The sequence below is a fragment of the Podarcis vaucheri genome, assembly GCF_965113315.1.
Source record: "Podarcis vaucheri genome assembly, chromosome: 13".
In the NCBI taxonomy this organism is placed as follows: domain Eukaryota; kingdom Metazoa; phylum Chordata; class Lepidosauria; order Squamata; family Lacertidae; genus Podarcis; species Podarcis vaucheri.
This window is the reverse complement of record NC_138751.1, coordinates 33546119-33571669: the sequence shown is the minus strand read 5'-3', so window position 1 is coordinate 33571669 and position 25551 is coordinate 33546119. Positions and strand designations below refer to the sequence as shown.

Below are 25551 nucleotides of genomic sequence, written 5' to 3'. Positions count from 1 at the left end.
TGAAAAGCATGAAGTCTGGTATTGACTTAGAATTCAAATCATACATACTACACCATAAAAAACAAGAGGCGTGGACAGCAGGTGAATGCAGGGTGCCTATTTACATAACATGTAAAATTGTGACTTGCTCTTGTGCCCCACGTGTTGATTCTACACACCAGAGAATTTTGGGAACCGACCCAAATCCAATTCTGGGAACCAACCAAATCTTCCCAAAAGTGATTGAGAGTAAGAATTTCAGCTAAGGCAAATAAAGATCCTGGGTTGCGTCCAGGTGTATGGACCATATTTAATATAAATAAGGGTCACAATTAGCCACTATAGAGTAATGGAACCAACATCGAATCATAGAATTGTAGAGTTGGAAGGGACCTCAAGGGTCATCTAGTCCAACCCCCTGTAATGCAGGAATCTCAGCTACAGCATCTATGACAGATGGCCATCCAACCTCTGCTTAAAAAGCTCCAAGGAAGGAGAGAGATATACAGAGATAGGATCTGAATGTCAGATGCTAAAGACAAAGCTAAGGAGAAGGCCACCACTTTCATGTTTTGCTGCTCAACTCCCAGAGGTATCTGGTTGTGCAGCTGCTGGAAACAGAAGGCTGGACTAAATGGACCTTTGCTTGATCCGCCAAGCTCCTCACCACACAACCCTTTCTACATAAAAGAACACAGAACATCCACAGTTACCCTAGATGTCAGTGGCAGTAAAGTTATAGATTTACCTCGTCCCCAACGTAGTCATGTAGCATTCGAATTACTGACGCACCCTTGCTGTAAGAGATTGCATCAAATATTTCATCTACTTCAGATGGATGGCCCACATTGACCTGGGGTGAGAAAGGCAACAAGTCATCAGAAGAGACCACATTTGACTTGCATCTCCAGTTACAGATTTACGAAGCAGTGTTAAGGCAACTAAATCATTAAGTCTCTAAGATAAAGCATTCTTGGTTGCTTTCCTCCAGACCCCCAGCCCGTTATCAGAGGAAGAATTTCTAACAATGAGAGAGCATGCGGCAAAGCATATGCAAACTCCACTGATTGCAGCAGTTGGGACTCACTTCAATAGGGTGACTGTTGTCTAAGGCATCCAGCTCCTGAGCTCGTGTGTAATCGGCAGAAACAAATTGTGTCCAGATATCGTATTCTGGAAAACAATGGTCCACACAGAGGTACTCAATCCAGGATGCAAAGCCCTCATTGAGCCATAGATGGGTCCACCATTCCTACGAAGAATTGAGAAAATTGCTGATACTAAAAGCAGAGCATCAAGATAAAAGGACAAGGAGTTGCCATTGGTCTCTGAGATCTCAGGTCTCCATCACTGAAACCTCTGATTCTCTTAGAGATGTGGAACTCCTTACTAACAGGTGCAAATATTGTGCAATTCTGTGTATGAGAAGAAAAAAACACAGAATTCGGCATTCTATAAAATAATGCAAGTTGCAAATTTGCAAAAAGCAAGTTTCTAGTCCCCACACCTGAAAAACTAAGAAGACAACACTTGATGAAATCTCAGAAGTATCCCGGGGGGGGGGGGGAGTGAGATGGCTGCAGTATTGTGGGGAATAAATCAATTGGGAGCATTCTCCAACAGCCACTGAAGGAATGCCTTTGTTTAGTAGGCTAAGATTTTTAACAGAAATGGGAAACACAATACAAGTGAAAGCTGCAACACAGTAACTGTTCTCTGTGCAGAATGAAATGTATCAAGTAAGAATGAACCCCACCAGTGGATAAGAAATAACTAACGGAATTCTACATAAACTCAATCTGAATTTGATGTTGGGGTGGGGAGGACGGACAGAAATTCCCAACTCTACAGCAGCTTCAAGTAGATCAGGTTTCAAGGTAAAGTTCTAGGGCTTCAATGCTCAGAAGCATTACCAGGATTAATGCAAGTGAGGACAATGATGAAATCCACGCTAACCACACTTTTCAATTCCCCCCTCCCACCACCTAGAAAATATTCTCCTTTTACACGTGTTTGTGGTCTTTGAAAGTTTCATCTAGGCAGTCAGTCAGCCAAATGCAGGCCTGCAAGGCAAACTGAGCCACATAGCAATAATTGCTGGTCACGTGATTTGCAGCTGTTAAAAAATCCTGCCTTACCACCCCTTTTAGCACCCTCCAACTTCAATGTTCAATGTGTTGTCTTTCAAACCTATGTTCACAGATACCAGAAATGGGCTTTTTTCTTTTTCTCTTTTTTTTAAAGCTGAAATTCTCAGAATATTTGAACATATTCTGCTGTTCTTTCAAGGAAACTCAGAGAAGCTTCTAAGTGACTTACAGGCAGCCTCCCATGCAGACCAGGGCAATACCTACTTATCTTAAAAAAAACCCTGTCCCATCTTATGGTCTTAAACCAGTCTCTAGATGAACTTTATGCATGTATAATTCAGAATGCTGGTTTATAGAACCCAGACAAATTTCCGTGCTTTGCACAGTGGCAGCACTGTAGCCCGTGAGGTTAATCTGATGCATGATTATTGCTAACTGGGGATACAGAGTCAGTTAGGGGGTGGAGAAAAATAAATTTACTTATTTTTTAAGAGGCATAATTGAAAGAATGGAAAAGAAGACAATGCAAGACATTTGTCTGCAAAATCAAAAATAGACATTACAATAATACCTGCTTGATTAATGTGGTACAAACATTGAATCTCAAAAGTGGTGCACACACTATTCCAAACAGAGACAGGATAAAGTATGAACTGCATGAGCCATGTGCACTATTGTTAGGCGCACGGTGCATGAAAATCTACCAGTGCAGCCACACTCTCAAGTACAACTGAGAATCTTCCCCACCGTAATGGGGAAGAAGAATGCAGGAATTTTATTTAGGGATTGAGAACCAATAGAATTATTGGCCAACATCTCATGCCTTTTCATCCCTTTTCAGTGAAAATAATCTCATTAGCTCAGGACTGTGGTGCCGGCTGAAGTCTAACACTAGCACACCAAGTGTGATGGAACCATTTCTTTCTGTGGAAAGTGTCTGTGCTTAACACCAGCAAGCCATGCCAGACATGCAAGCAAAAATAGTGTATTGAACTCATGCAAAGAGAAAGAAAAGTTGGCACACAAGTTGCTGGGCTTTTTTTTTAAAAAAAAAAGGGCAGGAGAGCTACTTTGATTTGATAAATGGATTTGAAAAGCCCATAGAGTCAGGTAAATACTGCTGCATGCTTTGTTTTGGCTGGGTTTATAGAAAAGGTCACCCTCTCTCCAGAGTCCCTCCTTCATTTCATAGAAGAGCTGGTTAGTCACACAAAGCTGCCTCTGCCATGTTTCCAACTGCCCTGGTGGCATGTCAACTGCTAAAAATATGCCACTGGTTTTGTGAATAATGTTTTTCCATTTCAACAAGTTCTACTGTAGCAACGGAGAGGTCATGTGACAAAGGAGGAAAGGTGGCCTGCCAGTAATGAAGGGGTGGGGGGAATGACATACAAAAAATTAAACTGAAAAGAAAAGAGGTTAAACTTCCCTCTCATTTGCAGGTAAAGTTATCTTGTGGGCGCCGATTATGGAGACGATGGGAGGAAAAGAAAGCTATTCCCCTAGCTCTTAAGGCAGGGATGGAGAACCTTTATCCCTCCAAATACTGAACTACAAATCTCATCAACCTGGCCATGGTGAATGACGCTGATGGAGTTAGGAGTCCAAACAATATAAATAAATATTTGTAAACCACTTAGAGATTTAGTATTAAGTGGTATATAAACAGATGAAATAAATAATAATCAAACTGGAAGGCCACAGGTTCACCATTCCTGCTGTAACATATGGAAATTCAAAAAGCACCCTGAAACGTCACAGAGAGAAATCCTTTTCCACAAGTGGATAGTACTTATTGGATTTGAATGTCAAGTTTATAAATAGGTCTGTATTTAGTGATTTTACACTAATACCACTGAGGTACACCTAATTGTCGTCTAACTCAGCATCCTAAGAATTTCAGTTCCCCACACGTTTAAAAGACTTTATAGCTGCAAAGATAAGCTTGTAAATGTGTGGATCACCCCATATGCCAGAAGAAGCATCAGTTCCCTTCATAGATCCTCTCCCCATGGATACTAATTTCAGAATTATGAAAAATATCTCCAAGTCTGGTGAATTTGCAGACTTGCACAAATCAGAAGTTTCTGACCTGCCTAGACTTGCAATGGGTGAGGGGGATCATAATGGTATTTGGGTTAAGCAGTTAACGCAAGTGAGAGGTTTTAACTGTATTATTAATTATTTATTTATTTAATTCAATGCTTTATTATGCATTATGGCACATTCTTTCGCATTGCTGGGCATTGTGAATCCTAGAGGAGAGCAGACAAAATCTTCAATGGTAGTGCACAACGTTTCTCCCTATAGCGGGGGTCGGCAACCTGCGGCTCCAGAGCCGCATGCAGCTCTTTAAAGCCTTTGCTGCGGCTCCGGGGCGGTGGCGAGGGGAGGAGGCGAGGAGCGGAGGCGAGGGGTGGAGGCGAGGGGAGGAGGCGAGGGGCGGAGGTGAGCAGCTTGCCGCCCGGCGGACAGGGCGCCCTAAAGCAGAGCGCCCCCCTCGCCAGGCAGACATCCGCAGCGTGGGGAGCCTTGCCGGACTTCCCGGCAAGGCTCCCCACGCTGCGGATAGCAGCCTGCCGCCCCGCGGGGGGGGGGCCTTGATGCAGAGCGCCCCTCGCGCGGGGCAGACATCGGCCAGCCCCACAAGCTCGGGGGACAGCAGGGAGGCGCAGCGCCGCCATCCCGCTGTTCCTCGACCTGGTTCGGTTTCCCCGACCTGCTTTTGGGGGGGAAATAAAGGGAAATTTTTTCCCCTTTATTTCCCCCCAAAAAAACTAGGTGCGTCCTATGGGACGGAGCGTCCTATGGGGTGAAAAATACGGTATTTTCATAATGGCGAATGCCTCATTATTAATTATTATTTACATCAGGCACTGATTATGATTTATGGTACACTGGGGCCCTGATTAATTTTCTATGGCATTTTGAGGCATTGATTATTGGGCATAGCAAGTCGCGGTCGTGGGGAATTTGTGCTTTGTGACCGTTTAAAGTGGGGGTTTTTTCTTGGGAGGCTGGGCGGCACGAAGAGAGGGATTATTTTTATAATGACGAGGATGACATTGGGCCCTCATTATTAATTATTATTTACATCAGGCACTGATTATGATTTATGGTTCACTGGGGCCCTGGTTAATTTTCTTTGGCATTTTGTGGCATTGATTATGCAGTCGCGGTCGCGTGGAATTCCACATGGAATTAGTTGCCTGAAGCCCCTTTTTAGTTGCTTGAAGCCCCTTTTTAAACTTAAGCAGGTGAAAGTTTGGTGAATTGCTGCCAAGGAGTGTGGTGGAGTCTCCTTTTTTGGAGGTCTTTAAGCAGAGGCTTGACAACCATATGTCAGGAGTGCTCTGATGGTGTTTCCTGCTTGGCAGGGGGTTGGACTCGATGGCCCTTGTGGTCTCTTCCACATATGTATGTGAGCAGGTCTTCTCCAACATGAACTATATTAAAAACAAACACCGATCACGCCTCACAGATGACAGCTTGCAAGCCTGTGTGAAAATGAAGGTGACGTCTTACAGCCCTGATGTGCAGACACTGAGCACTGAGGTTCAGGAGCAAAAGTCCCATTAACCTGGTTACCTGGTTGTAAATGAAATATTTTAATTAGCTATTAATTTGTCCTTTTTTCTTGAGATTGACAGCTGACTGCACGATCCTGTATATATAGCATTAAGGCCAGAAACAATATATGCAGTGTTATATTTGTTTTAAATGTTGCAATGTTTTTGCGGCTCCCAGTTGTTGTTGTTTTTTCGGAAACAGGTCCAAGTGGCTCTTTTTGTCTTAAAGGTTGCAGACCCCTGCCCTATAGTGTCTCATGAGGCAACCTGTGGGCCACATCTAACCCACTGAAAATCTCCAGGTGCTGCTGATGCCCCAATACTGCTGTTTTTCCTAATAATACTCTGCATAGGCAGGCATGCACACTTGCAGTACCATACAAAAACATGAGGCATCTGCTGTGACCATGAGCAGATACACTCAGGACAAGTTAATAGGCGGGAAACTGAGTAACCTTGATCTAAGCCCAGAGCAAGGGAAAGTCAAATACAATTTTTGTACCATAGTCACAAGGTTCCCAAACCACTGGTGAGCAAGCTCGTGGCCCACGACGAGAGCCACCCATTGGCGGGAGGAGGAACAGGAGTTTTTGGGATCTATCAGCAGTGCAGTTTCCCTGTGTATGAGAAAGAACAGAGACTGAAACAAGGTGACTTAGAGAGAAAAGCACATTTTTTGAAATCAATCAAGCTATCAAACTCATCTAAACAAGAGTGCTTCATGCTTATAGGTGAAAACAGCAAGGTTAACATTTCATATCTGCTAGGATGCAGCAAAGAGTACTTTTCCTCAGAGGGAAAGGAGGGAAGACAGCACCAGCACCACCTACCCCTCAAAAATGCATCTCATTTAAAAATAACTGGTCTGAAAAAAGGCAGCTCAGCAAATAACTTTCCTCAGTTACACGTCAGTTTGTTGTGTTCATTTCATAAATTATCACAAAGCTTCCAACTATTTGTTCAACCCCGCAAGAGTTCACCAACAAAAACTCTCTACAAAAGGACCTATTATATAATGAATTTTTGGATTTGGGATGTTTTACTAATTGGCATAACCAAAGCATGGAAAGAGGCTTCCAGGTCATTACAACTCCTAAAACTCTGCAACTCTCCAGACCTATTTATTAGGACCCCATTATCCACTCTTAGCTAAAGCGTTAACATGGCTGCTCCACAGTAACCTCCTGATGCCTTGAAATTTGCCCCACATTAATGAGATTGCAGTTGCTATGTTGAACGCCAGAGATATAGGTGCCAGTATTCCGATACTCTGTGTAACAGGGACTGAACTAAAAGGGTGGGCTTTATTAATTATTATTATTATTATTATTATTATTATTATTATTATTATTATTATTGCTGTGTTCTTTAGCTCAGTGCACGCAGGGATGCAAAAGAGGAAGCCACAGATCAACAAGGCATGACTTCTTTAAAATGAGGCACACAGAGTGAATAGAAAAGCTTACTCTAGAACTGACACACAGAAAAAGGATACAAGGTGAGTTGTGCTCAAGGGCACTACCACTCCACACCAATATGTTTCCAAGTCTCCTAGTCACACTTCAATCTAGCTACCAGGGAATAATTTTTTAAAGGGCTTTTTCAAGAAGAGACTGGCAGAGAAAGGAAATCAAACCCAATGATCACATGATTGTGTACAAAAAAAGTAAAAGCTCTCTTATGCTCCTTGCAAAATTTTGCAAAGTTGTCTCTGGTCTACACCTCTTTTTTTCCAGTGGGAGCAGTGACAGGCTGGGCAAATGGCCAAACTATGTTCCATCTGCTCCATTTGAACATTCATTTGGTTAGCACAGAGCCATCATAACTAGGGCTGCTACAATTAAATAATCAGTTAACACTGACTGATTAAACGGGGGTAGATTTTTAGTCACTCAGCAGATTTTTTATAAATTTATTGTTTTTTACAAATACTTCAAAAAACGGCAGATGGGAAATGCTTTTTATGAATGAAAGTTTGGGAAATGGTGGGAAAGGAACAAATGATTCTTTTTTCTTTTGTCCTGAAAGCCTTTTAGAGGGATGGCTGGTCAAGAAAAAATACAGTATCTACATAGGGGGGAAACTGCTGTGATTCAATGGTCAGAGATATAGGAACAATGGCAACTAGAGAGGAAGTCAGAGACTTTGTGTTATTATAGCCTACCAAATGCCTTCTGATGACCTGGGCTAGAGTTATTTTAAATCAAAATATTTTAAAGGGCACACTTGCCATAGCTGTACCAGATCAGAAAGGTGGCGGTAGAGTGAGCTCAGTTACCACTAACCATTTTGCCCAAACTGGTTTTGCCCAAACTTTCCAGCAATGGTGGAAAGATGTTGGAGACCACCAAAGGTCACAATGATTTGCATGCAAGAGGGAAGGAGATCAAAATTTCAAAAATAATTGGCAAACTGGAAGAATGGGGTTCAGTCCATAGAAACATATGGCACTAGTGTTCTGATATAAAGGAACCTCCCTCTGTTCTCACTGTAAGATAAGGCCCACCCACGAACCCGAGGAGTTTGCCTGGCAGCTTGAAACAATTTGGAAACAGCAGGATGGGTTGAGAAAAAGAATGCACAGGCCCAAAGACTGCCATAAATCTAGGGCGAAGGCGTTAGGAATGCAACAAAGATAGATCAGATGGAGTGTGTGTGTGTGTGTGAGAGAGAGAGAGAGAGAGAGAGAGAGAGAGGGAGGGAGAGAGCGCACTAGGCAGCAAGGAAAACTTGGTATATTACTATAGAACTACAAGTTGAACTAAAAGTTGCACAAATATCTTTTCTAAGGGTATAATGCAGAGACTCATCCCCCCATACAGTTTTTCTTCAACTGCAACCCTCCTTCCCCTGCTCAATGCACCTACAAGCTAAGGATGACAGAGAGAGTTTGGTTAGAGAATTCCTAACAAAGGAAATGCCCCCATGCCATGCTTTATCTTTCAAATGAATTTTTGTCAGCTGCCCTAGCATGGGCTAATGTGGTTCTGGAGATTTATTGCTGGAAAATTTGTTAAAGGCATAGACAGCCCCAAAATTATTTGAGAATTACCGTATTTTTCCATCTATAAGATGCCCCCATGTATAAGACCCTATTTCTGGGGACTCAGATTTAAGAAAATGGGGGGGGGGGGTATCCATGTATTTTTGACCCTAATTTTTGACATTATTTTTTAGGGGGAAAACCTAGTCTTATACACAGAAAAATAGTGTATATCTTACAAAATGCACACTGAACGCCTGCTGTTTGACACTTTTGCATAAGGAGCTTATAACTTTAAAAAATGGGAATCTCCAAAAGGACAAAAACAATACAGATTTTTTCCCCCACTTTGCAGCTACAAAAGTTTACCTGCTCAACTTGAAAATAAAGTGAACCTCCCATTCTCTAAATGGGTGCAGGGTGAAATACTGGTGTGCTCTTGACCACAATTAAGTTAAATATGGAAGTTCTGATACTGACGGTGATTGTGGTTAAGCAGCATTTGAAACCAACTTAGAACTCTGAATTCAACTCCTGATCAGCTAACCCTGCTTAGCCTCAAACATAGTGAGCATCAATGTCAATGGAAGTTAACTGTGGTTGAGGAGAAGGGTAAGTTCATTTCCGAGAAGAGGTATAGGAGAAAACATGCAACTCACAATTTGTTTGTGATATCTTAACCACGGTTATGAGACTGGTAGTGCTCACACACAACACAAAACCACAGTTTGAGTACGCGGTCTTGTGTGCTCCCTGTCTACCCTCTTTAATCACGGAAGATTGGAAGCCTTTGCTTCTGCTTTCAGATACATGCATTTTCTTGTGTCTAAACTGACAACTGTGGTTGGTGCTAGCTATGGTTTACTGTGGCATACACATATCACCAACAACAGCCTGAAGTTGGCTTGTTTCAGTAAACTTTAGTTTGTTTGTGTTCAGAGAGAAATAGAAATTGGCTACTTGAAAATGGAAGCAAAAGCCTACAATGTCATTGTGGCCATGATAGTGCAGAAGAGGAGAGCCTATGACCCGTAAGTATGGAATGCTAAACTTTGTGTTGGCATTATGTGTGATTGTAACTTGTGTCTGCATTGGGCCACAGAAGGGTGGAAGAAGATACAAACAAAGGATCTAAATGAAAAGTGCTGCATTTTTAAAATAATGTAATATTCTTGAATATTGTGGCTTTATAAAGCTCTACTTTTCTGAGGGATATGCTCAAATACCTATTTTTGTGGAAACTTCAACTGCGCAAAATGGAAAATAATTTTGAGGAAATTACCAAACAAGCCCAAATCATTACAGCTTTCTACACTATATCTGATAAAACGTGGAAAAATTAGTCAACAAAGGACACGGAAGGGAGGAAAGACAGTATTTAACAGCATACCTATAAGTAACAAGGCCCCAGTTCTCCATGGCACCTTTATAAAATAAATACAAAGGTTTATTGATATTGATACACACAACCATCTCCTAAAATGTTTTACAATTCAAATAAAACTCAGAGGTAACACAAAATACTTTACCAGCTGCAAAGTCTGCAATAGCTATGAGATCAATTTTAGGGAGAGGGTAAGGAACATTGAAGTAATCCTTATAAAAAGGCAGCGTTTTAGCAGCAACCTAAGGGGGGAAAGGAGAAAAATGATAGAGAGCATGGTGTGTTAAGTCAAAATAAAGAAGACCTGTTAACTGACTTTAAGACACTGTGCTTTAGCTTTTACTCCTAAGCCAACTGCAGTTGTTGTTAAAACTATGTCAACTCTGGCCTTTGCCAAATCTACACACATGACATGTTTACATCAAGGAACATGCGTGTTCTGATGAATATCTGCAAAAAAGAGAGGCCTGAACAAATTCCAAAACTATCTAAACCCTGCACCAAAGAGGACTTAATCGTTGCCCAGGGGATGGGGTAAGGGTTTTAAAGCCATTTTATCTGCCCCCAGGGACATACCTAATCAAATTTGTAGTAGTATGTGTATCCACAGTTTAACCCATAAGGAAAAAAAGTTTAACAGAAAGTTCACAATTTATCACTTCATCTCTTCCCCAGCTCCACCCAATCACACAAGCTGTAAATCTCTGAAGCCTGAATAATTAGGTGACGCTAAAAGATTATGGAGCTAACCATTTATAAGTTGTTCAGCTTAGGTGACAATATATGCCCTACTTCCAACCAGTGCCTGGAAAACAAAGTTCCCCCTGCCACAGCATGAACATCAGAAGTTGCTCAAGTCAGGCCTTATGCGAAATTCATCTAGGCCAGGCTTCCTCAAACTCGGCCCTCCAGATGTTTTGGGACTACAATTCCCATCATCCCTGACCACTGGTCCTGTTAGCTAGGCATCATGGGAGTTGTAGTCCCAAAACATCTGGAGGGCCGAGTTTGCCTATGCCTGATCTAGGCTAATACAGTGGAACCTCGGTTTTCGAACATAATCCGTTCTGGGAGTCCGTTCGACTTCCAAAACATTCGGAAACTGAGGATCAAAGGGCTGTCAGCAAGTTCAATGAGGAAAATTGAGAAACATGCCTCAGAAGCCGTTCGACTTCTGAGGCACGTTAAAAAACGGAAGCATTCACTTCCGGGTTTTCAGAGTTCGGCTTCCGAAACATTCGGCAGCTGAGACGTTCAAAAACCAAGGTTTGACTGTATATTGTCTACACTGACCACCAGCAGCTCTCCAGTGTTTCAGACATGGGTCCTCTCCAGGCTTAGCTGAAGATGCCAGGGATTAAACCTGGGACCTTTTACACTCAAACAACCATGTGCACTATCAATAAGCTCCCTGCATTAAGCAAATGCACCTAAGTTGGTTTCTTTTTTTAAAAGATTTTCTCCATTTTAGCACAGGAATGGCAGCTAAGCAATTGAAGCAAGAAAGTTATTAAAATATTAAATATAAATACAAATAAAAAATTATAAAATAAATAAAATATTAAAATATTTCCAAAGTCAAAAACGGGGGCACTGGTGTATGTTTATTCTTAAGCAACTGTCAAAGTTACTGAAAGATATAGAAGCATGCATTACCTCTAATGCAAACTTTCCTTGTTCTGCTTTGCCAACTGGAGTGTAAACACGGACTAACACGCCATCAGTGGACCTGGTCTCAACGAAGTCATATTCTCCAACCACAAAAGCAACGAGATATGTTGACATCACAGGAGTTCGGGCAAATTTCACTTCCACCAGGTTTTCATCATCAGGGTAGGGCCTCCGATCAGTGACATTCTTTCCAAGGAAAGATGTTTGGAAGAGACTTGTTAGATTGGCTTTGAAGCGACACCAGATTTCACGAGATTGCAGGAGAGATCAGGGCGGTATTTCCTGTGCTATTTTGCAGTATCAAACAGATGTGTGAAACGAGTCTCATTAACCTGCTCTTTTCCTTTCTGTGCAGTTTCCCTAATCTTGTTCTATCATATCCATTTCCTTGCTTTCTGCCAAGCTGCTCTTCATTACAAAAAAAAGGGGGGGGGACACAGGGTCCACATCTCCAGTTCTTGTTTTACCCATTACCAATGCAGCTGGGATGTAGGAAAGGTCATCAAGACAATTTCCAGCCTCCGTAACCACCAACATCTTAATTTCTTGATCCTCGTACTATTTACTACTATCCTGCATGCTCTTGCCTCCCCACCCATTTCCCCCTAGGTTGCTGTTAACCATAGTTCACTATTATTTCTACATCAACCTTGGTTAGAGAGTTGCTGTAAACCAAGAATTCTAGGTTTGCTCAGAACCACATTAAACAGGCTTGCAAAACATGATTTATGGCGTGTGAAGTGAGCTAATGGTTTGAAACAGACAGTATTTCCTGCTCCTCTGCCTGCAAGACAACAAATGGACATACAAGCTTTTCAGGCTTAGCTTGGAAAAAGAAAAGAACCGCTAGGTGCACAAGAAAAAAAAAGTTTATTTAGCCCAAACAAGTTCTTCCTCAGGAGCATGCTTGAAGATTTGTTTCAAGACGCATTCAAGTTTTTAACTAGGGTTAAGTCAACAAACCATGATATAATACCAGAGGTAGCCATCATGCCTATTTATATACAATGACCAACCATGGTTTCGCTTTACATGAACAAGCCACAAAAGGCCTCAGTCTCTCATGCAGTCTTTCTAGCCACTAGTCTTTCATGCACAGTCATTCCTATCTACTTCCTCATTCTCTGAAAATTATAGCTTAACAGTTCACCCATATAAGCTAACTAGTAAGAAAATAAACCATTTTGGGGTGTTAAAGTCTGAACATTCACATTGTATCCTACTGAGTCTAACACACATCTAAATGTATGTCTTCTATATTATTTATTTATAAGTATTGGGTTTATTTTGTTTGTTTTGAAATCATATTCATACTGCTTTATTGTAAATAGAATCCCTAACTGGTTGTAAAAAGAATTTATCATACTCATATTAGACCCGCTGAAATTAATGTATGTAAGTTAACCATGTCCATTAATTTCAAACAGTCTACTCCGAATGGTGTTCGATACAACCCACTGTCTTAGATCTTTTAGCTGGCATTGCCACAACTACAGTATCAATCTACATTTTATTCATTAAACACTTGACTTTTTAACAAAACAAAAAATGTATTTTATTAAACACAAACTAAACAGAACAAAACAAAACAAAACCTGGAGTACAGTTGGATAATGACATTTGGTATAGTTGAAGTACACATAATGGTAATTCATTACTAAAGTAGGTCTCTCCATAGTGAAGCTTGTGTCACATGCAGTTGTAGCAACAGTGCTGATTTATTTATATAATCAATTAATAGTGACCACATACTTAGAAATTTATCCTCCTTACAATGCCCATTTATTACCCTGCTGGGTCAAACATTCAGATAATGCTATTTCCCATACACAGGTAAACCAAGATTATAAGTAACACTTACCATATTTGACAAAGCTACCCTTTCTTTAGGAACCACCAATGAGATATCAAAAGTTGCCTTGATGGCCGGCTCATCCCAGCAAGGAAAGGCCCTACGAGCATCTGTAGCCTGAAAGAAATAAGAACATTAACTAGCCAAAGCAAGTGAGGGTGAATTTCTGACAGAACCATGCAAGAACAGACCTTAAATCCAAAAAGCTACGTTTTCCCAAGTAGAATACAGTCTTTAGATAACCTGGACACAGAACACAGAAATGCACTGCAGACCAACAACGGGGAACATGAAGGCAAATGAAAAGAAAGATCCAAGGAAATGAGGGGGGAAATACAGGTATTCAAGAAGCATGCACAAAACTACACTGACAGCCATTAAATTTGAAGAAGACCGGAAGCATAAAATTTGGAGAGGCATAATAATTCTACTTGGCATTATCCACTTATTCCACATGGATAGTAGATGTGGATCAATTACAAAAAAACCTGTACAGTTTCTGGTAAATGGTCAGAAACCCGGCAAGGTTTCAGGTGGGGCTTTTCCAGTAGACTTCCTACCTCACCCTTAGGTAAAGGTAAAGGTACCCCTGCCCGTTCGGGCCAGGCGTGTCCGACTCTAGGGTTGCGCGCTCATCTCGCTCAAGAGGCCGGGAGCTGGCGCCATCCGAAGACACTTCCGGGTCACGTGGCCAGCGTGACGAAGCTGCTCTGGCGAGCCAGCACCAGCGTCGCACACAGAAATGCCGTTTACCTTCCCGCTATAAAGTGGTACCTATTTATCTACTTGCACTTAGGGGTGCTTTCGAACTGCTAGGTGGGCAGGAGCTGGGACCGAACGACGGAAGCTCACCCCGCCGTGGGGGTTCGAACTGCCGACCTTACGATCAGCAAGTCCTAGGCACTGAGGTTTTACCCACAGCGCCACCCACGTCCCTTACCCTTACCCTCACCCTTACACATAGCCAAATGTTAACTCTTGGACAACTCTTTCCATCTCCAAGGCTTCTGTTAAAAAAATTAAATATTGGGGAGTGGGGGGAGAGATACATAGTTTACAACAAGGACTATCAGTAAATTTTAGCCCTTTCCAAAATACCGTTTCTTACCTAAGGCTCTACCAGCTACTAGATCACAGCTTAAGTGATATTTATACTGTGTGCCTTCTGCTTCATTGACAAGAAATGGAAACAGGTGGTTTTCTAAAGAGGCAACAGCAAATTAGCTACAGCTAAGAAAGTACACAATTGTCTTGTTAAAGACTCTAAGGTACACGTACAAGACATGCTACTTCCAATGAAAGTATTAATGGAAATGGTAGACCACAAATCATAGGAGTCCATACCTCAAACTGGGTAACAGCAGCGTAGCGAGTATCTCCAGAAGGGGTGGTGTATTTACTTCGATAGAAGCCTTTCATTTTATCATTCAGCTCTCCAACAAAATCTATTTTTAACGTCCCCATTCCTGTGATTAAAAAGAGGAAGACAGTTTATGAATACTTGCTGTGTGGATGTGCTCCATCCAGAATATTCAAATGGGCAAAGGTGTTTGGACTATTTGTTGTCCCTTTGGAATAACCTGTTCCCTCTCCAAATGCCTTGAGATGCAGTATGTTTCAAGTATATTCCAATTAAGATGCCATTTATCTAGTGTAAATGGCATCTCCTCTCTTGTTTCAGATCAGGATTACGTGGATTAATGCAAGGGTGCTGTGGTAAGGATGCTAGGACTGGGAGGTTAGGGATTCACAACCTTAACACCATGATTACATATGAATACAGCAAAACCAAAGTGTATGTGGAGTCCAAGCCCTGAAGACTTCTAACTTAGATTAGTTAAGCAAAGTAGAAATTTGGACTTGGAGATAGGAGGCAGGGATGGAACTATAGCCAAGCAGCAGTAAAAAGAGTTTGTCGTAGAAGTCCTGGGCAACTCAAAAAAATGTTTTGCTGCAGAAGCACACCTAGAGGAAGAACACAACATGGTGAATAAAGAGGAGAACTCTGTTGTTCCATGTTAAGCTATTCCACGGCATAAGATGGCAGGGAAGAAGCTGAAGTCACACAGATGAGCTGAACTCAGAGGAAAGAGTATGATGTATCACTTAAAAGCAGAGAAGGAAAACAGAGCACAGAACTCTGAGATGCACATTTATCCTGGCACCTAAAATGTTTGATAACAGCACAAGAATTTGGGGTTGTTTTTCCAGGCCTAAGTGAAGCTTCAAGTTTTAGAAGCTATTCCAGACCAGACCATTAGATATCTGCTGATTAAATATCATGAGTAAAATTTGACCAGCATTCTGGATGGGGGGGGGGGAAGAGTAGGAATAAAACTGACAATGCCATCTTTGTAAGTTGCCGAATACAGCAAAATAATGTCTGGAACAACCTAAAATTATTTGTTTATAGAGCAGAGCATTTAGGAGCTTTGTTTTTTAAACTATTTTTCAAAGCAGTGTGTAAAGTTTCAGTGCTGACTGTAGCCTAACTTGACCAGCAGTTGTGCATTAAATGCCCGAAGCAGCACCAACCAAAGTTCAGCTGAACACTTTATGGGTATCAACAAACTGATCTGTCTAGCATAAATAGCTCATCTGCCTCCAGCTCCAAACAGAGAAGCACATGGCAAATGTTCCCACAGCACGTTTTGCTGATGATGAACACCAAACAATTCTGTCAGTCAAATTCATTCTGCCACTCATCACAACTCATACCATCACCTACTTTTGAAAGGTGAAGCTCAACAACTACCCATTAAAAGTACCCATCAAAGTGAAATTTAATTATTCTAGAATATCATGAATAAAACTGAATAGTTCAAGAAGCATCAACTTCTACCTCATCATGCCCAACCCCAAGGCACAGAACAGTGTGCTGAAGTGCTCACCAGAGTCCAGTGGCTGCATTCGGTCTTTCTGCTAAACCAGCTTTTCCAGAGCTTCCATGCCCCCCCCCCCCAATTCCCTCAGTGCAACCATAAGGAAGATATTGTAAGCCTCTTCTTCCACTTTACATAAACTGCAGTTTGGCATATCATCCAAGCACTAAACTGTGGTTAATAAGAATTATGCTTTAGTGAAAGCAAGCCAGCTTCATAAACCAAGGTGATAATGACAGCTTTTTTGGAAACCAACTATATGTTAAGACTGGGGGGGGGGAAGGAAAAAGACTGCAGTAAGGCTGCTGCTCAAGACAGTATCCTCATGTTGATTTATCCCCTCCAGAATGTGTACTATTGCTTAACCTGTGTCATAGTCACCACAATGGACATTAGCTTGCCCCACAGAACAGACTGTCTTGGTGAGGCAAAGAAAACATTAGGTTTTTTCCATGATCATCTCACATAAGCACAAGGCAATGGTATGAAGTAGGAGAGGGGGAAGGGAATATATGAAATGGTGACAAAACAGGGTAGGTAACAGTACATATTAAAGGGGAGTTTCCAAGGGGGAATCTTGATCACCTGTAACCTGTTGCTACACAACACTGCAAGATCTCTAACCAGGCTTGCAGTCATCATAGTTTTGGGGGTTAGCAATATATCATAGAATCATAGAATCATAGAATCATAGAGTTGGAAGAGACCACAAGGGCCATCGAGTCCAACCCCCTGCCAAGCAGGAAACACCATCAGAGCACTCCTGACATATGGTTGTCAAGCCTCTGCTTAAAGACCTCCAAAGTAGGAGACTCCACCACACTCCTTGGCAGCAAATTCCACTGTCGAACAGCTCTTACTGTCAGGAAGTTCTTCCTAATGTTTAGGTGGAATCTTCTTTCTTGTAGTTTGGATCCATTGCTCCGGGTCCGCTTCTCCGGAGCAGCAGAAAACAACCTTTCTCCCTCCTCTATGTGACATCCTTTTATATATTTGAACATGGCTATCATATCACCCCTTAACCTCCTCTTCTCCAGGCTAAACATGCCCAGCTCCCTTAGCCGTTCCTCATAAGGCATCGTTTCCAGGCCTTTGACCATTTTGGTTGCCCTCCTCTGGACACGTTCCAGTTTGTCAGTGTCCTTCTTGAATTGTGGTGCCCAGAACTGGACACAGTACTCCAGGTGAGGTCTGACCAGAGCAGAATACAGTGGCACTATTACTTCCCTTGATCTAGATGCTATACTCCTATTGATGCAGCCCAGAATTGCATTGGCTTTTTTAGCTGCCGCGTCACACTGTTGGCTCATGTCAAGTTTGTGGTCAACCAAGACTCCTAGATCCTTTTCACATGTACTGCTCTCAAGCCAGGTGTCACCCATCTTGTATTTGTGCCTCTCATTTTTTTTGCCCAAATGCAATACTTTACATTTCTCCCTGTTAAAATTCATCTTGTTTATTTTTGCCCAGTTCTCTAATCTGTCAAGGTCGTTTTGAAGTGTGATCCTGTCCTCTGGGGTGTTAGCCACCCCTCCCAGTTTGGTGTCATCTGCAAATTTGATCAGGATGCCCTTGAGTCCATCATCCAAGTCGTTGATAAAGATGTTGAATAAGACCGGGCCCAAGACAGAACCCTGTGGCACCCCACTAGTCACTCTTCTGTGACCCCACAGTTTCTTTGTTCTTCCTTTTGCTACGAACATACCCATAAAAGCCTTTTTTGTTGCTTTTAACCTCTCTAGCAAGCCTGAGTTCATTCTGTGCTTTAGCTTTTCTGACTTTGTGTCTACATGTGCTGGCTATTTGTTTGAATTCCTCTTTGGTGGTTTCCCCCCTTTTCCATTTTTTGTACACATCCTTTTTTAATCTTAATTCAGTTAAAAGTTCTTTAGATAGCCACCCTGGCTTCTTTAGGCACCTTCCATGTTTCCGTCTCATTGGTATTGCCTGACGTTGTGCTTTTAGTATCTCCCTCTTAACAAACTCCCAGCCATCATGAACTCCCTTTCCTTTTAGTATTGTTGTCCATGGGATCTCACCCAGCACTTCCCTAAGTTTTATGAAGTCGGCTTTCTTAAAGTCAAGAAATTGAGTCCTAGTATGCTTGGCTGCTCCTTTCCGCTGTATAGTAAACTTCAGAAGAGCATGATCACTCGCGCCTAATGATCCTTCCACTTCTACCCCACTAACCAGGTCATCAACATTGGTTAGGACCAGATCTAAAATGGCTGTTCCTCTTGTTGCTTCTCCCACTTTCTGGACAATGAAGTTGTCTGCAAGGCCAGTGAGGAATCTGTTTGACCTTATGCTCTTGGCTGAGTTTGACGTCCAACAAATATCCGGGTAATTGAAGTCCCCCATTACTACTATCTCCCTTCCTTTTGCATGCTTGGCCATCTGTTCCAGGAAGGCATCATCTATGTCCTCCGTTTGGCTTGGGGATCTATAGTAAACTCCCACAATGAGGTCTCTGTTATTCTTCTCTCCCTTAATTTTGACCCAAATGCTCTCACTTTGGCTTTGAGGATCTAAATCTTGGATCTCTTCACAGGTATACACATCCCTGACATATAACGCCACTCCTCCTCCTTTCTTGTCTGGTCTGTTTCTCTGAAATAGATTGTATCCCCCCCATTATTACATTCCAATCGTGGGACTTATCCCACCAGGTTTCAGTGATGCCTATTATGTCATATTTAGTTTGCTGTACCAAGAGCTCAAGCTCATCTTGTTTATTTCCCATGCTTTGCGCATTAGTGTACAGACATTGAAGTCCATTAATCATTCCCCCGTGTCTCTTATTTAAGGATTTTTTCCTCCCACCACTAGGTCCGCGTGCTGTTTTCTCCATTTGGTCTATGACATTTGGATGATCATCTTCATTAATTGATAGGCTCCTACCTTCAGGAGCACTGTCTCCCTCCCCCACATTAGTCAGTTTAAAGCCCTCCTGATGAGGTTTCTGAGATTTTTGGCAAAAACATTTCTCCCAACTGTTGTGAGGTGCAGCCCATCACTTGCCAGAAGTCCATCTTCAAGAAACTGCAGTCCGTGATCTAAGAATCCAAACCGTTCCTGTTTACACCATTTGCGAAGCCAGCTGTTCACTTCCACTATTTTCCCCTCTCTCCCTGGGCCACGTCGTTCAACTGGGAGGACAGATGAGATGACAATTTGTGCATTTAGTTGCTTCAATTTCCTGCCGAGAGCCTCGTAGTCTCTTTTGATCTTCTGGAGGCTATTGCTTGCAGTGTCATTGGTTCCCACATGAACCAAGAGGAAGGGGTATTTGTCAGTGGGTTTTATGATTCCTTGCAGTCGTTCAGTTACATCTTGGATCTTAGCCCCGGGGAGACAGCACACTTCCCAAGACATCTTGTCAGGCCCACAGATCACTGCTTCTGTTCCCCTCAGTAGGGAATCCCCTATCACCACTACACGCCTCCTCTTGGGTTTGGTCGGGGTTCTTCCGTGAGCTGTCCGTTCCAAGGTCCCTGCACATTCCCTGAGGACTGACTTTGCTGCTCGTCTTCATATACCTGATCAACTGTAATGAGGGAGAGATCCTCAAATGGAGTCTGCTCTTCGTCTTCCATGCTAGGGGAGAGGACCTCAAAGCGATTGTGTATTTCTAAGCAATCAGAGTGAACCCTGGGCCTCCTACTTCTTTGAGTCACGTTTCTCCATATATCTGGCTCCTGTGTTGGTGAACTAGACTCCTTCTCAGGGGAGTCCCCTGTCTCCTCCTTGGTGGAGACGGTGTTGCTTCCAAGAAGAGCTCCAGCTCTCTAATTCTTTGGAGCGTAGCTACACGTTCCTCCAGTTGCTGGACTTTGTCTTTTAAGAGAGCAATCAACATGCAATTGCTGCAGGTAAAGCTGCCTGCAACCTTTGGCAAGATGGCAAACATTGCGCAGGAATCGCAGGCGACTGCAGCTGTTCCCTCCCCTTCCATCTTGAGATCGTGTCGTTGGGGTTGGCTACAGAGGTCCTCCATCATAAAAAGCTTGAAGACAGGACAAATAACTTCCCCCACACAAAAAAACACCTAGATCTCCCCCCACAAACGTTTGAGACTAGCTCCCCTAAATCTAAAAGATGGATCTGCGCGCCGCTGCCCTGCAAACTCTGATAAGCTCCTCCCACAGCTAATCCCCTGCCTCAACAGAAACCCTGCCCCCTCTGACCTTTACACAGGGAAAACAGCTAATGAGCCACAAAGAAACACACACACACACACACAAGAAAACCCTTTTTGCTCCTTCTTCAACTGATGCCCTGCATAGTATTTCATTGGTTTTCATAAGCAAAGTTTCTTTATGGGTAACTGAAAACAATGTTTATTCTTTGTTTTAGGTGAGAGTTTTTATTTGCTCTCAGTTTCTCAACACTCCACTTCTGCCACCATGAGCAAATGTTTGCAAAAGTTGTGACAAAATCCCTCTTCATTCGGCTCAGTATTGAATTTTGGTGCTTGTTGACATATTCTGTGCTTGTTGACATACTTTATTTTAATTTCAGTTCCTTTCTTATTCTGTGTAGTAGCTTCTGTGTAGCAGCATCTATGATGGCTGGACTAGTATTAGCATTCCCAGAGGGACTGGAGTGTTAGCAAACAGCAGGAAACACGCCGGAATCTGGTAGCACACACGGTTTAAAATGTATTGTGACACAGCATCTGTGGACCAGAGCCCACTTTGCCAGTTGTACAAAGTGTTATCCTTCAGCTGACATACAGATGTATATATGTGGCTACAATCAAAAGTGTGGGTGGCGTGAAGCCAACATTACAAAGACAGGCATGATATGCATGAAGACTAGCATATCACATTACTATACAAAGCCCAAACCTGGTCAGAAGAGTCACTCAACATGAATTTAATCTACTTGTACTTTGTAATGAATTGGCACAGCATGACGAATAGTGCACATAAACTCCTACAGAGGGACAGTTACTAAATTGGATCCAGACTAGATTAACTGTACTTCAATCCCATTCAAATTCATATGAAAAGTCGTCAACTAAATATGAGGCAGTTTCCAGTTACTAGTGCTTTAAAGGTTTTTGGAAAGTTTCTTGAGCTTTAAGAAACTGGATTCTATTTGGTTCAGTTACCAACATATTGAGAAATACAGGGAAGGATGAGTTTTCAAAAGCATATTCCAACAGAAGAAAATCCTACCCTGGGGATGAGGTGCAAAATGTTTTGGACCTCTACTGAGCCATCTAGCTTCTAAACCAACATTTGTAGAGAAACCTTTTACCTTTTTGAAGTGTGCTGGGAAAAGAGAGAGTCACTTTCTCATCTTCGTTTTGGTAGTTGAATCCTGTTGCATGGATTTCTGAAAAAAGGAAAGGAAAGTGTTCTTAAAAGTTCTGAATAGCAATGACCATTCATGTGATGTGAGGACACTTGGAAAGGCTTAAGATCCAAGCCTCAAGTGCTGGTTTTAGGATAGTGTCACACACACACACACAGCCCCACTCACACCCCTGCTGAAGATCAAAGTTCCATCTAAGTTCAGCATCCTGTTCTCACAGTAGCAAACCAGATGCCTATAGGAAGTCTAACATAGTCTAAAAGCAGGAGCGTTACAGCACTCTCCCAACTTGCAGTTTTCAGCAACTGGCAATCTGAAGCATATTGTCTCCAGTAAACAAAATACTGCACCAGTGGTTACCCAACTTTTCCCCACTCAAAAACCACTTGAAAACTGTTGAGAGTCTTGGCAGACCGATAACTTTTTCTGCCTGTTGTATCAAATGTAACACACTGTGCTAGATGGGATATGAATTTTTATTGCACCCTAGCAGAAATTTATTTCATAGACAACCTAAATGAAGTTCAGTTTGAGACCTCTGTACTACACAGTAAGTGTGAGTTAAAGAACGCTATTTCTGAATGGCAAACACAAAATGTGAAAATTTTGTAACGAGGCTTAGAAGTGGCTCAGGTTCTCGTTAACAATTCACTGCATTCACCTACAGTACCATGGTATACTCAGTAGCCTCTTTCTGTTTAATAAAAAATATTCCCAGGACAGCAGTCTGAATTTTAGTTCAGGGTTGGCATTAGGGGAAATGGGGTTCTTGTGCCTTCAACAGCTGCACAATCAGGACCAACTGCAGACTTTTTTCTTTTCTGCAAAATGCAATCAGCTATTTATTAGCATGAACAAGTAACAGGGGTTCCACAAAGCTTAGCTGAAGGATCAGGCTGAGTTCTGGAACAAGTAAAGGAATATTGAAGAGGGTCTTTGAGGATGCGTGGATAGAGCCTTTTCCTCTTCACTGAACATCCCTACATGCATATCGGATTTATTTGTTTTACTATGAAGAATTCTACTCTGCCCCTTCAGCATTGAGGATCCATACAGAAATATCCCTTAAGTTGGGCATGATTTCTAGGTAGATATAAGAAGAAGCATTTCTTGTTCCTTTCTTAACAGACCTAGAAATAATTTGGTCCCATATACATTAGAGGCAATTTTGGAAACACTTAGCATCAAAATGTACTCATTCCACCTTCCCTTTTTCTATCTAATATCCAAATGGGAAAATGTGTACAGCATTTTTTAAAGAGCATGTGGGAATTACTTTATTAACAGAATTGTAAAGGAGTTAAAACAAAAACAGATTAGCAGTAGAAACTTGCTTCTGACTGGATGTGAAAAACCTGTTGCTTGCATCCGGCTATTTAGTAACACATGGGCAAACCACAATGAGACACTATTCATCAGCAGCATTGTATAGTCGTATCTTGCACCTATCCGTAACATATAGCCCTGTAGCAATGGCAAAACAGATTTAATTAACCACTTGGACCACAGAAATGCATATGAAGGAATTAAAGTCTTTTACATACACATCCCCATTGTTGTACAGAACCCAGGAAGATGCCATCTTGCTAAATAGCTGCCTTTGTGCTATCTTGGTATGGATCTCTCCTCTCTGGTAACCTAGAAATGTAATCTGTGTGTCTCAAATGTTTTTGAGGTCAACTGAGTCATCAGAAATGGCTAACACTGGATTAGGAAAGGAAAGCTGCCCATGTCTGACATCGCTTACACCCCTCCTTGCAAAGCACCTACACAGATTTTTAGGGAGTGGGTGGTGCTGTGGTCTAAACCACTGAGCCTTTTGGGCTTGTGGATCGGAAGGTTGGGGGTTCAAATCCACACAATGGGGTGAGCTCCCGTTGCTCTGTCCCAGCTTCTGCCAACTTAGCAGTTCGAAAGCATACCAGTGCAAGTAGATAAATAGGTAACGTTGTGTTAGGAAGCTAAACAGCACTTCACGGTGTTCTGTTGCACCAGAAGTGGTTTAGTCATGCTGGCCACATGACCCAGAAAGCTATCTGTGGACAAACGCCAGCTCACTTGGCCTGAAGCGAGATGAGCGCCGCACCCCATAGTTGCCTTTTAAAAAAACATTTACACAGATTTTTCACATGCATTATCTATGGTACAAGTGGATAGTCAAATCAATTTGGACTTTGCTATAGGGGTGTATGCTAGCAATTGCATTGGATTTGATTGGATATAGACAGTTGCAATCAAGGAAACTGTGTTCCCATGGTGAAAAGTTAACATATCTTGACTTGCAAGGTAATACATGGAACATGAATAATCCTAAATCATTATATTAAAAAAAGCTTTTACAACCGTCTGCAAACCCTGCTGATCAGAGTTTTCTGTGCTAAAAAAAGAAACCTGTTAGATATAATACTGTTCTTTGCCAAAAGTGTCTAGAAAAAAGTGTAATAGCACATTGGCTGAACATCCAGGTGGTACCAGGTCAAAACCGTAGCATCTTTAGTTAAAAGAATCACGTGACGTGAAAGACCTCTGCCTGCGATCTGTGCCAATCACAAGCAAACAATATTGAACTAAAAAGCCAAAATACTCTAAAACCTGGACTTTGTAGCTTCCTATGCTTACCCAGAGCAAAGTCTGCTTTGTGGTTTTTGTGTGTGTGTGTTCTTAAAAAAACAGAAGTAGCTCCCTTTCCATTCTCCCCAAAGAACTCTTGCAACATGCATGAATACTCAATACACAAAGCTCATTTAAGAAAAGAGCTCATCCTATCTCTTTTCCAGGTAAACCACCACTAGACAAGGGCCTACAAGCAGTGTTGAAGCTATACAGGTGCATTCACTCTGCCTGTGAGACTTCACAAGTAAATATAATCTCTAAAAACAGACAAAGGAATAAGCTGCATAAAAGCATTTATCACAACTGTTGGCTTCTACAATGTACTACAATTCAATAAACAGAGATTGCCATGGCAAGGTGATAACAAAAGCTATCCTTGTCATTAAAAAGTCAAGTCTTAAAATGAGTGTGAAATTAATGTGCACACAGAACGCCAATATGGAAATAAAGCCTTAATAGAACTATGCATTTTGAGTTTTCATTTTGAAACATGGGTGTTTTCTTCAACTTTCACAACTACTAAAATGAAGTAAAAATAAATACAATATAAAGCTCTACCTTCAGAGTACACTTCTTACTTAAAGACTCATCAGATGAGCCATTTCTGCACATGACAATATTTTGGTGTGTGTTCTAGACTGACACTCAGTTCATGCGGCACCACCTAACATCTTTCTTCAATGTACAGTGGTACCTCAGGTTACAGACGCTTCAGGTTACAGACTCCGCTAACCCAGAAATAGTACCTCGGGTTAAGAACTTTGCTTCAGGATAAGAACAGAAACCGTGCGGTGGCGGCACGGCAGCAGCAGGAGGCCCCATTAGCAAAAGTGGTATCTCAGGTTAAGCACAGTTTCAGGTTAAGAACGGACCTCCAGAACAATTTAAGTTCTTAACCCGAGGTACCACTGTATTCAATTTCCTTGAGAGCATGTCATTCTCAATGGCTCCAACCCACCAATCTCAGATGTCATGCTTGTTTGTGATACAGCAGAGAACATTTTCTAAAGGAAAGCAGAATAGCTGGGAACAGATGCCAAAAAGGAAAGTAGTGTTGACTGTGGATTGATTGGAACATCAGGCTTGGCTGTAGGAAACCTAGGTTCAAATGAAGTAGATCTGTGAGGATAGTCAGAAAGGCTTGATGGGCCTTATGCCTGTATCTCTCCTCACTGAGAAGCATGTGCTTAACCCATGGCTGACAAG

The 25551-nt window shown here is 42.0% G+C and overlaps 1 protein-coding gene and 1 long non-coding RNA gene across 3 annotated transcripts in view; one reads left to right on the top strand and one right to left on the bottom strand.

Annotated features, from left to right (window-relative positions):
- LOC309517882 overlaps window positions 1-25551 on the top strand; it is a 255439-nt gene that overhangs the window by 193121 nt on the left and 36767 nt on the right. The window lies entirely within an intron of this gene.
- NPEPPS (aminopeptidase puromycin sensitive) overlaps window positions 1-25551 on the bottom strand; it is a 74109-nt gene that overhangs the window by 24003 nt on the left and 24555 nt on the right. For both annotated transcript variants that reach the window (XM_082197177.1, XM_082197176.1), the window contains exons 3-11: window positions 21676-21753; window positions 14873-14994; window positions 13538-13645; window positions 11662-11862; window positions 10151-10247; window positions 10012-10045; window positions 6141-6255; window positions 1067-1231; window positions 728-832 (exon numbers count right to left, since the gene is read on the bottom strand). In XM_082197177.1, the coding sequence (XP_082053303.1) occupies window positions 728-832; window positions 1067-1231; window positions 6141-6255; window positions 10012-10045; window positions 10151-10247; window positions 11662-11862; window positions 13538-13645; window positions 14873-14994; window positions 21676-21753 (1025 nt within the window). The remainder of the gene's footprint in view (window positions 1-727; window positions 833-1066; window positions 1232-6140; window positions 6256-10011; window positions 10046-10150; window positions 10248-11661; window positions 11863-13537; window positions 13646-14872; window positions 14995-21675; window positions 21754-25551) is intronic.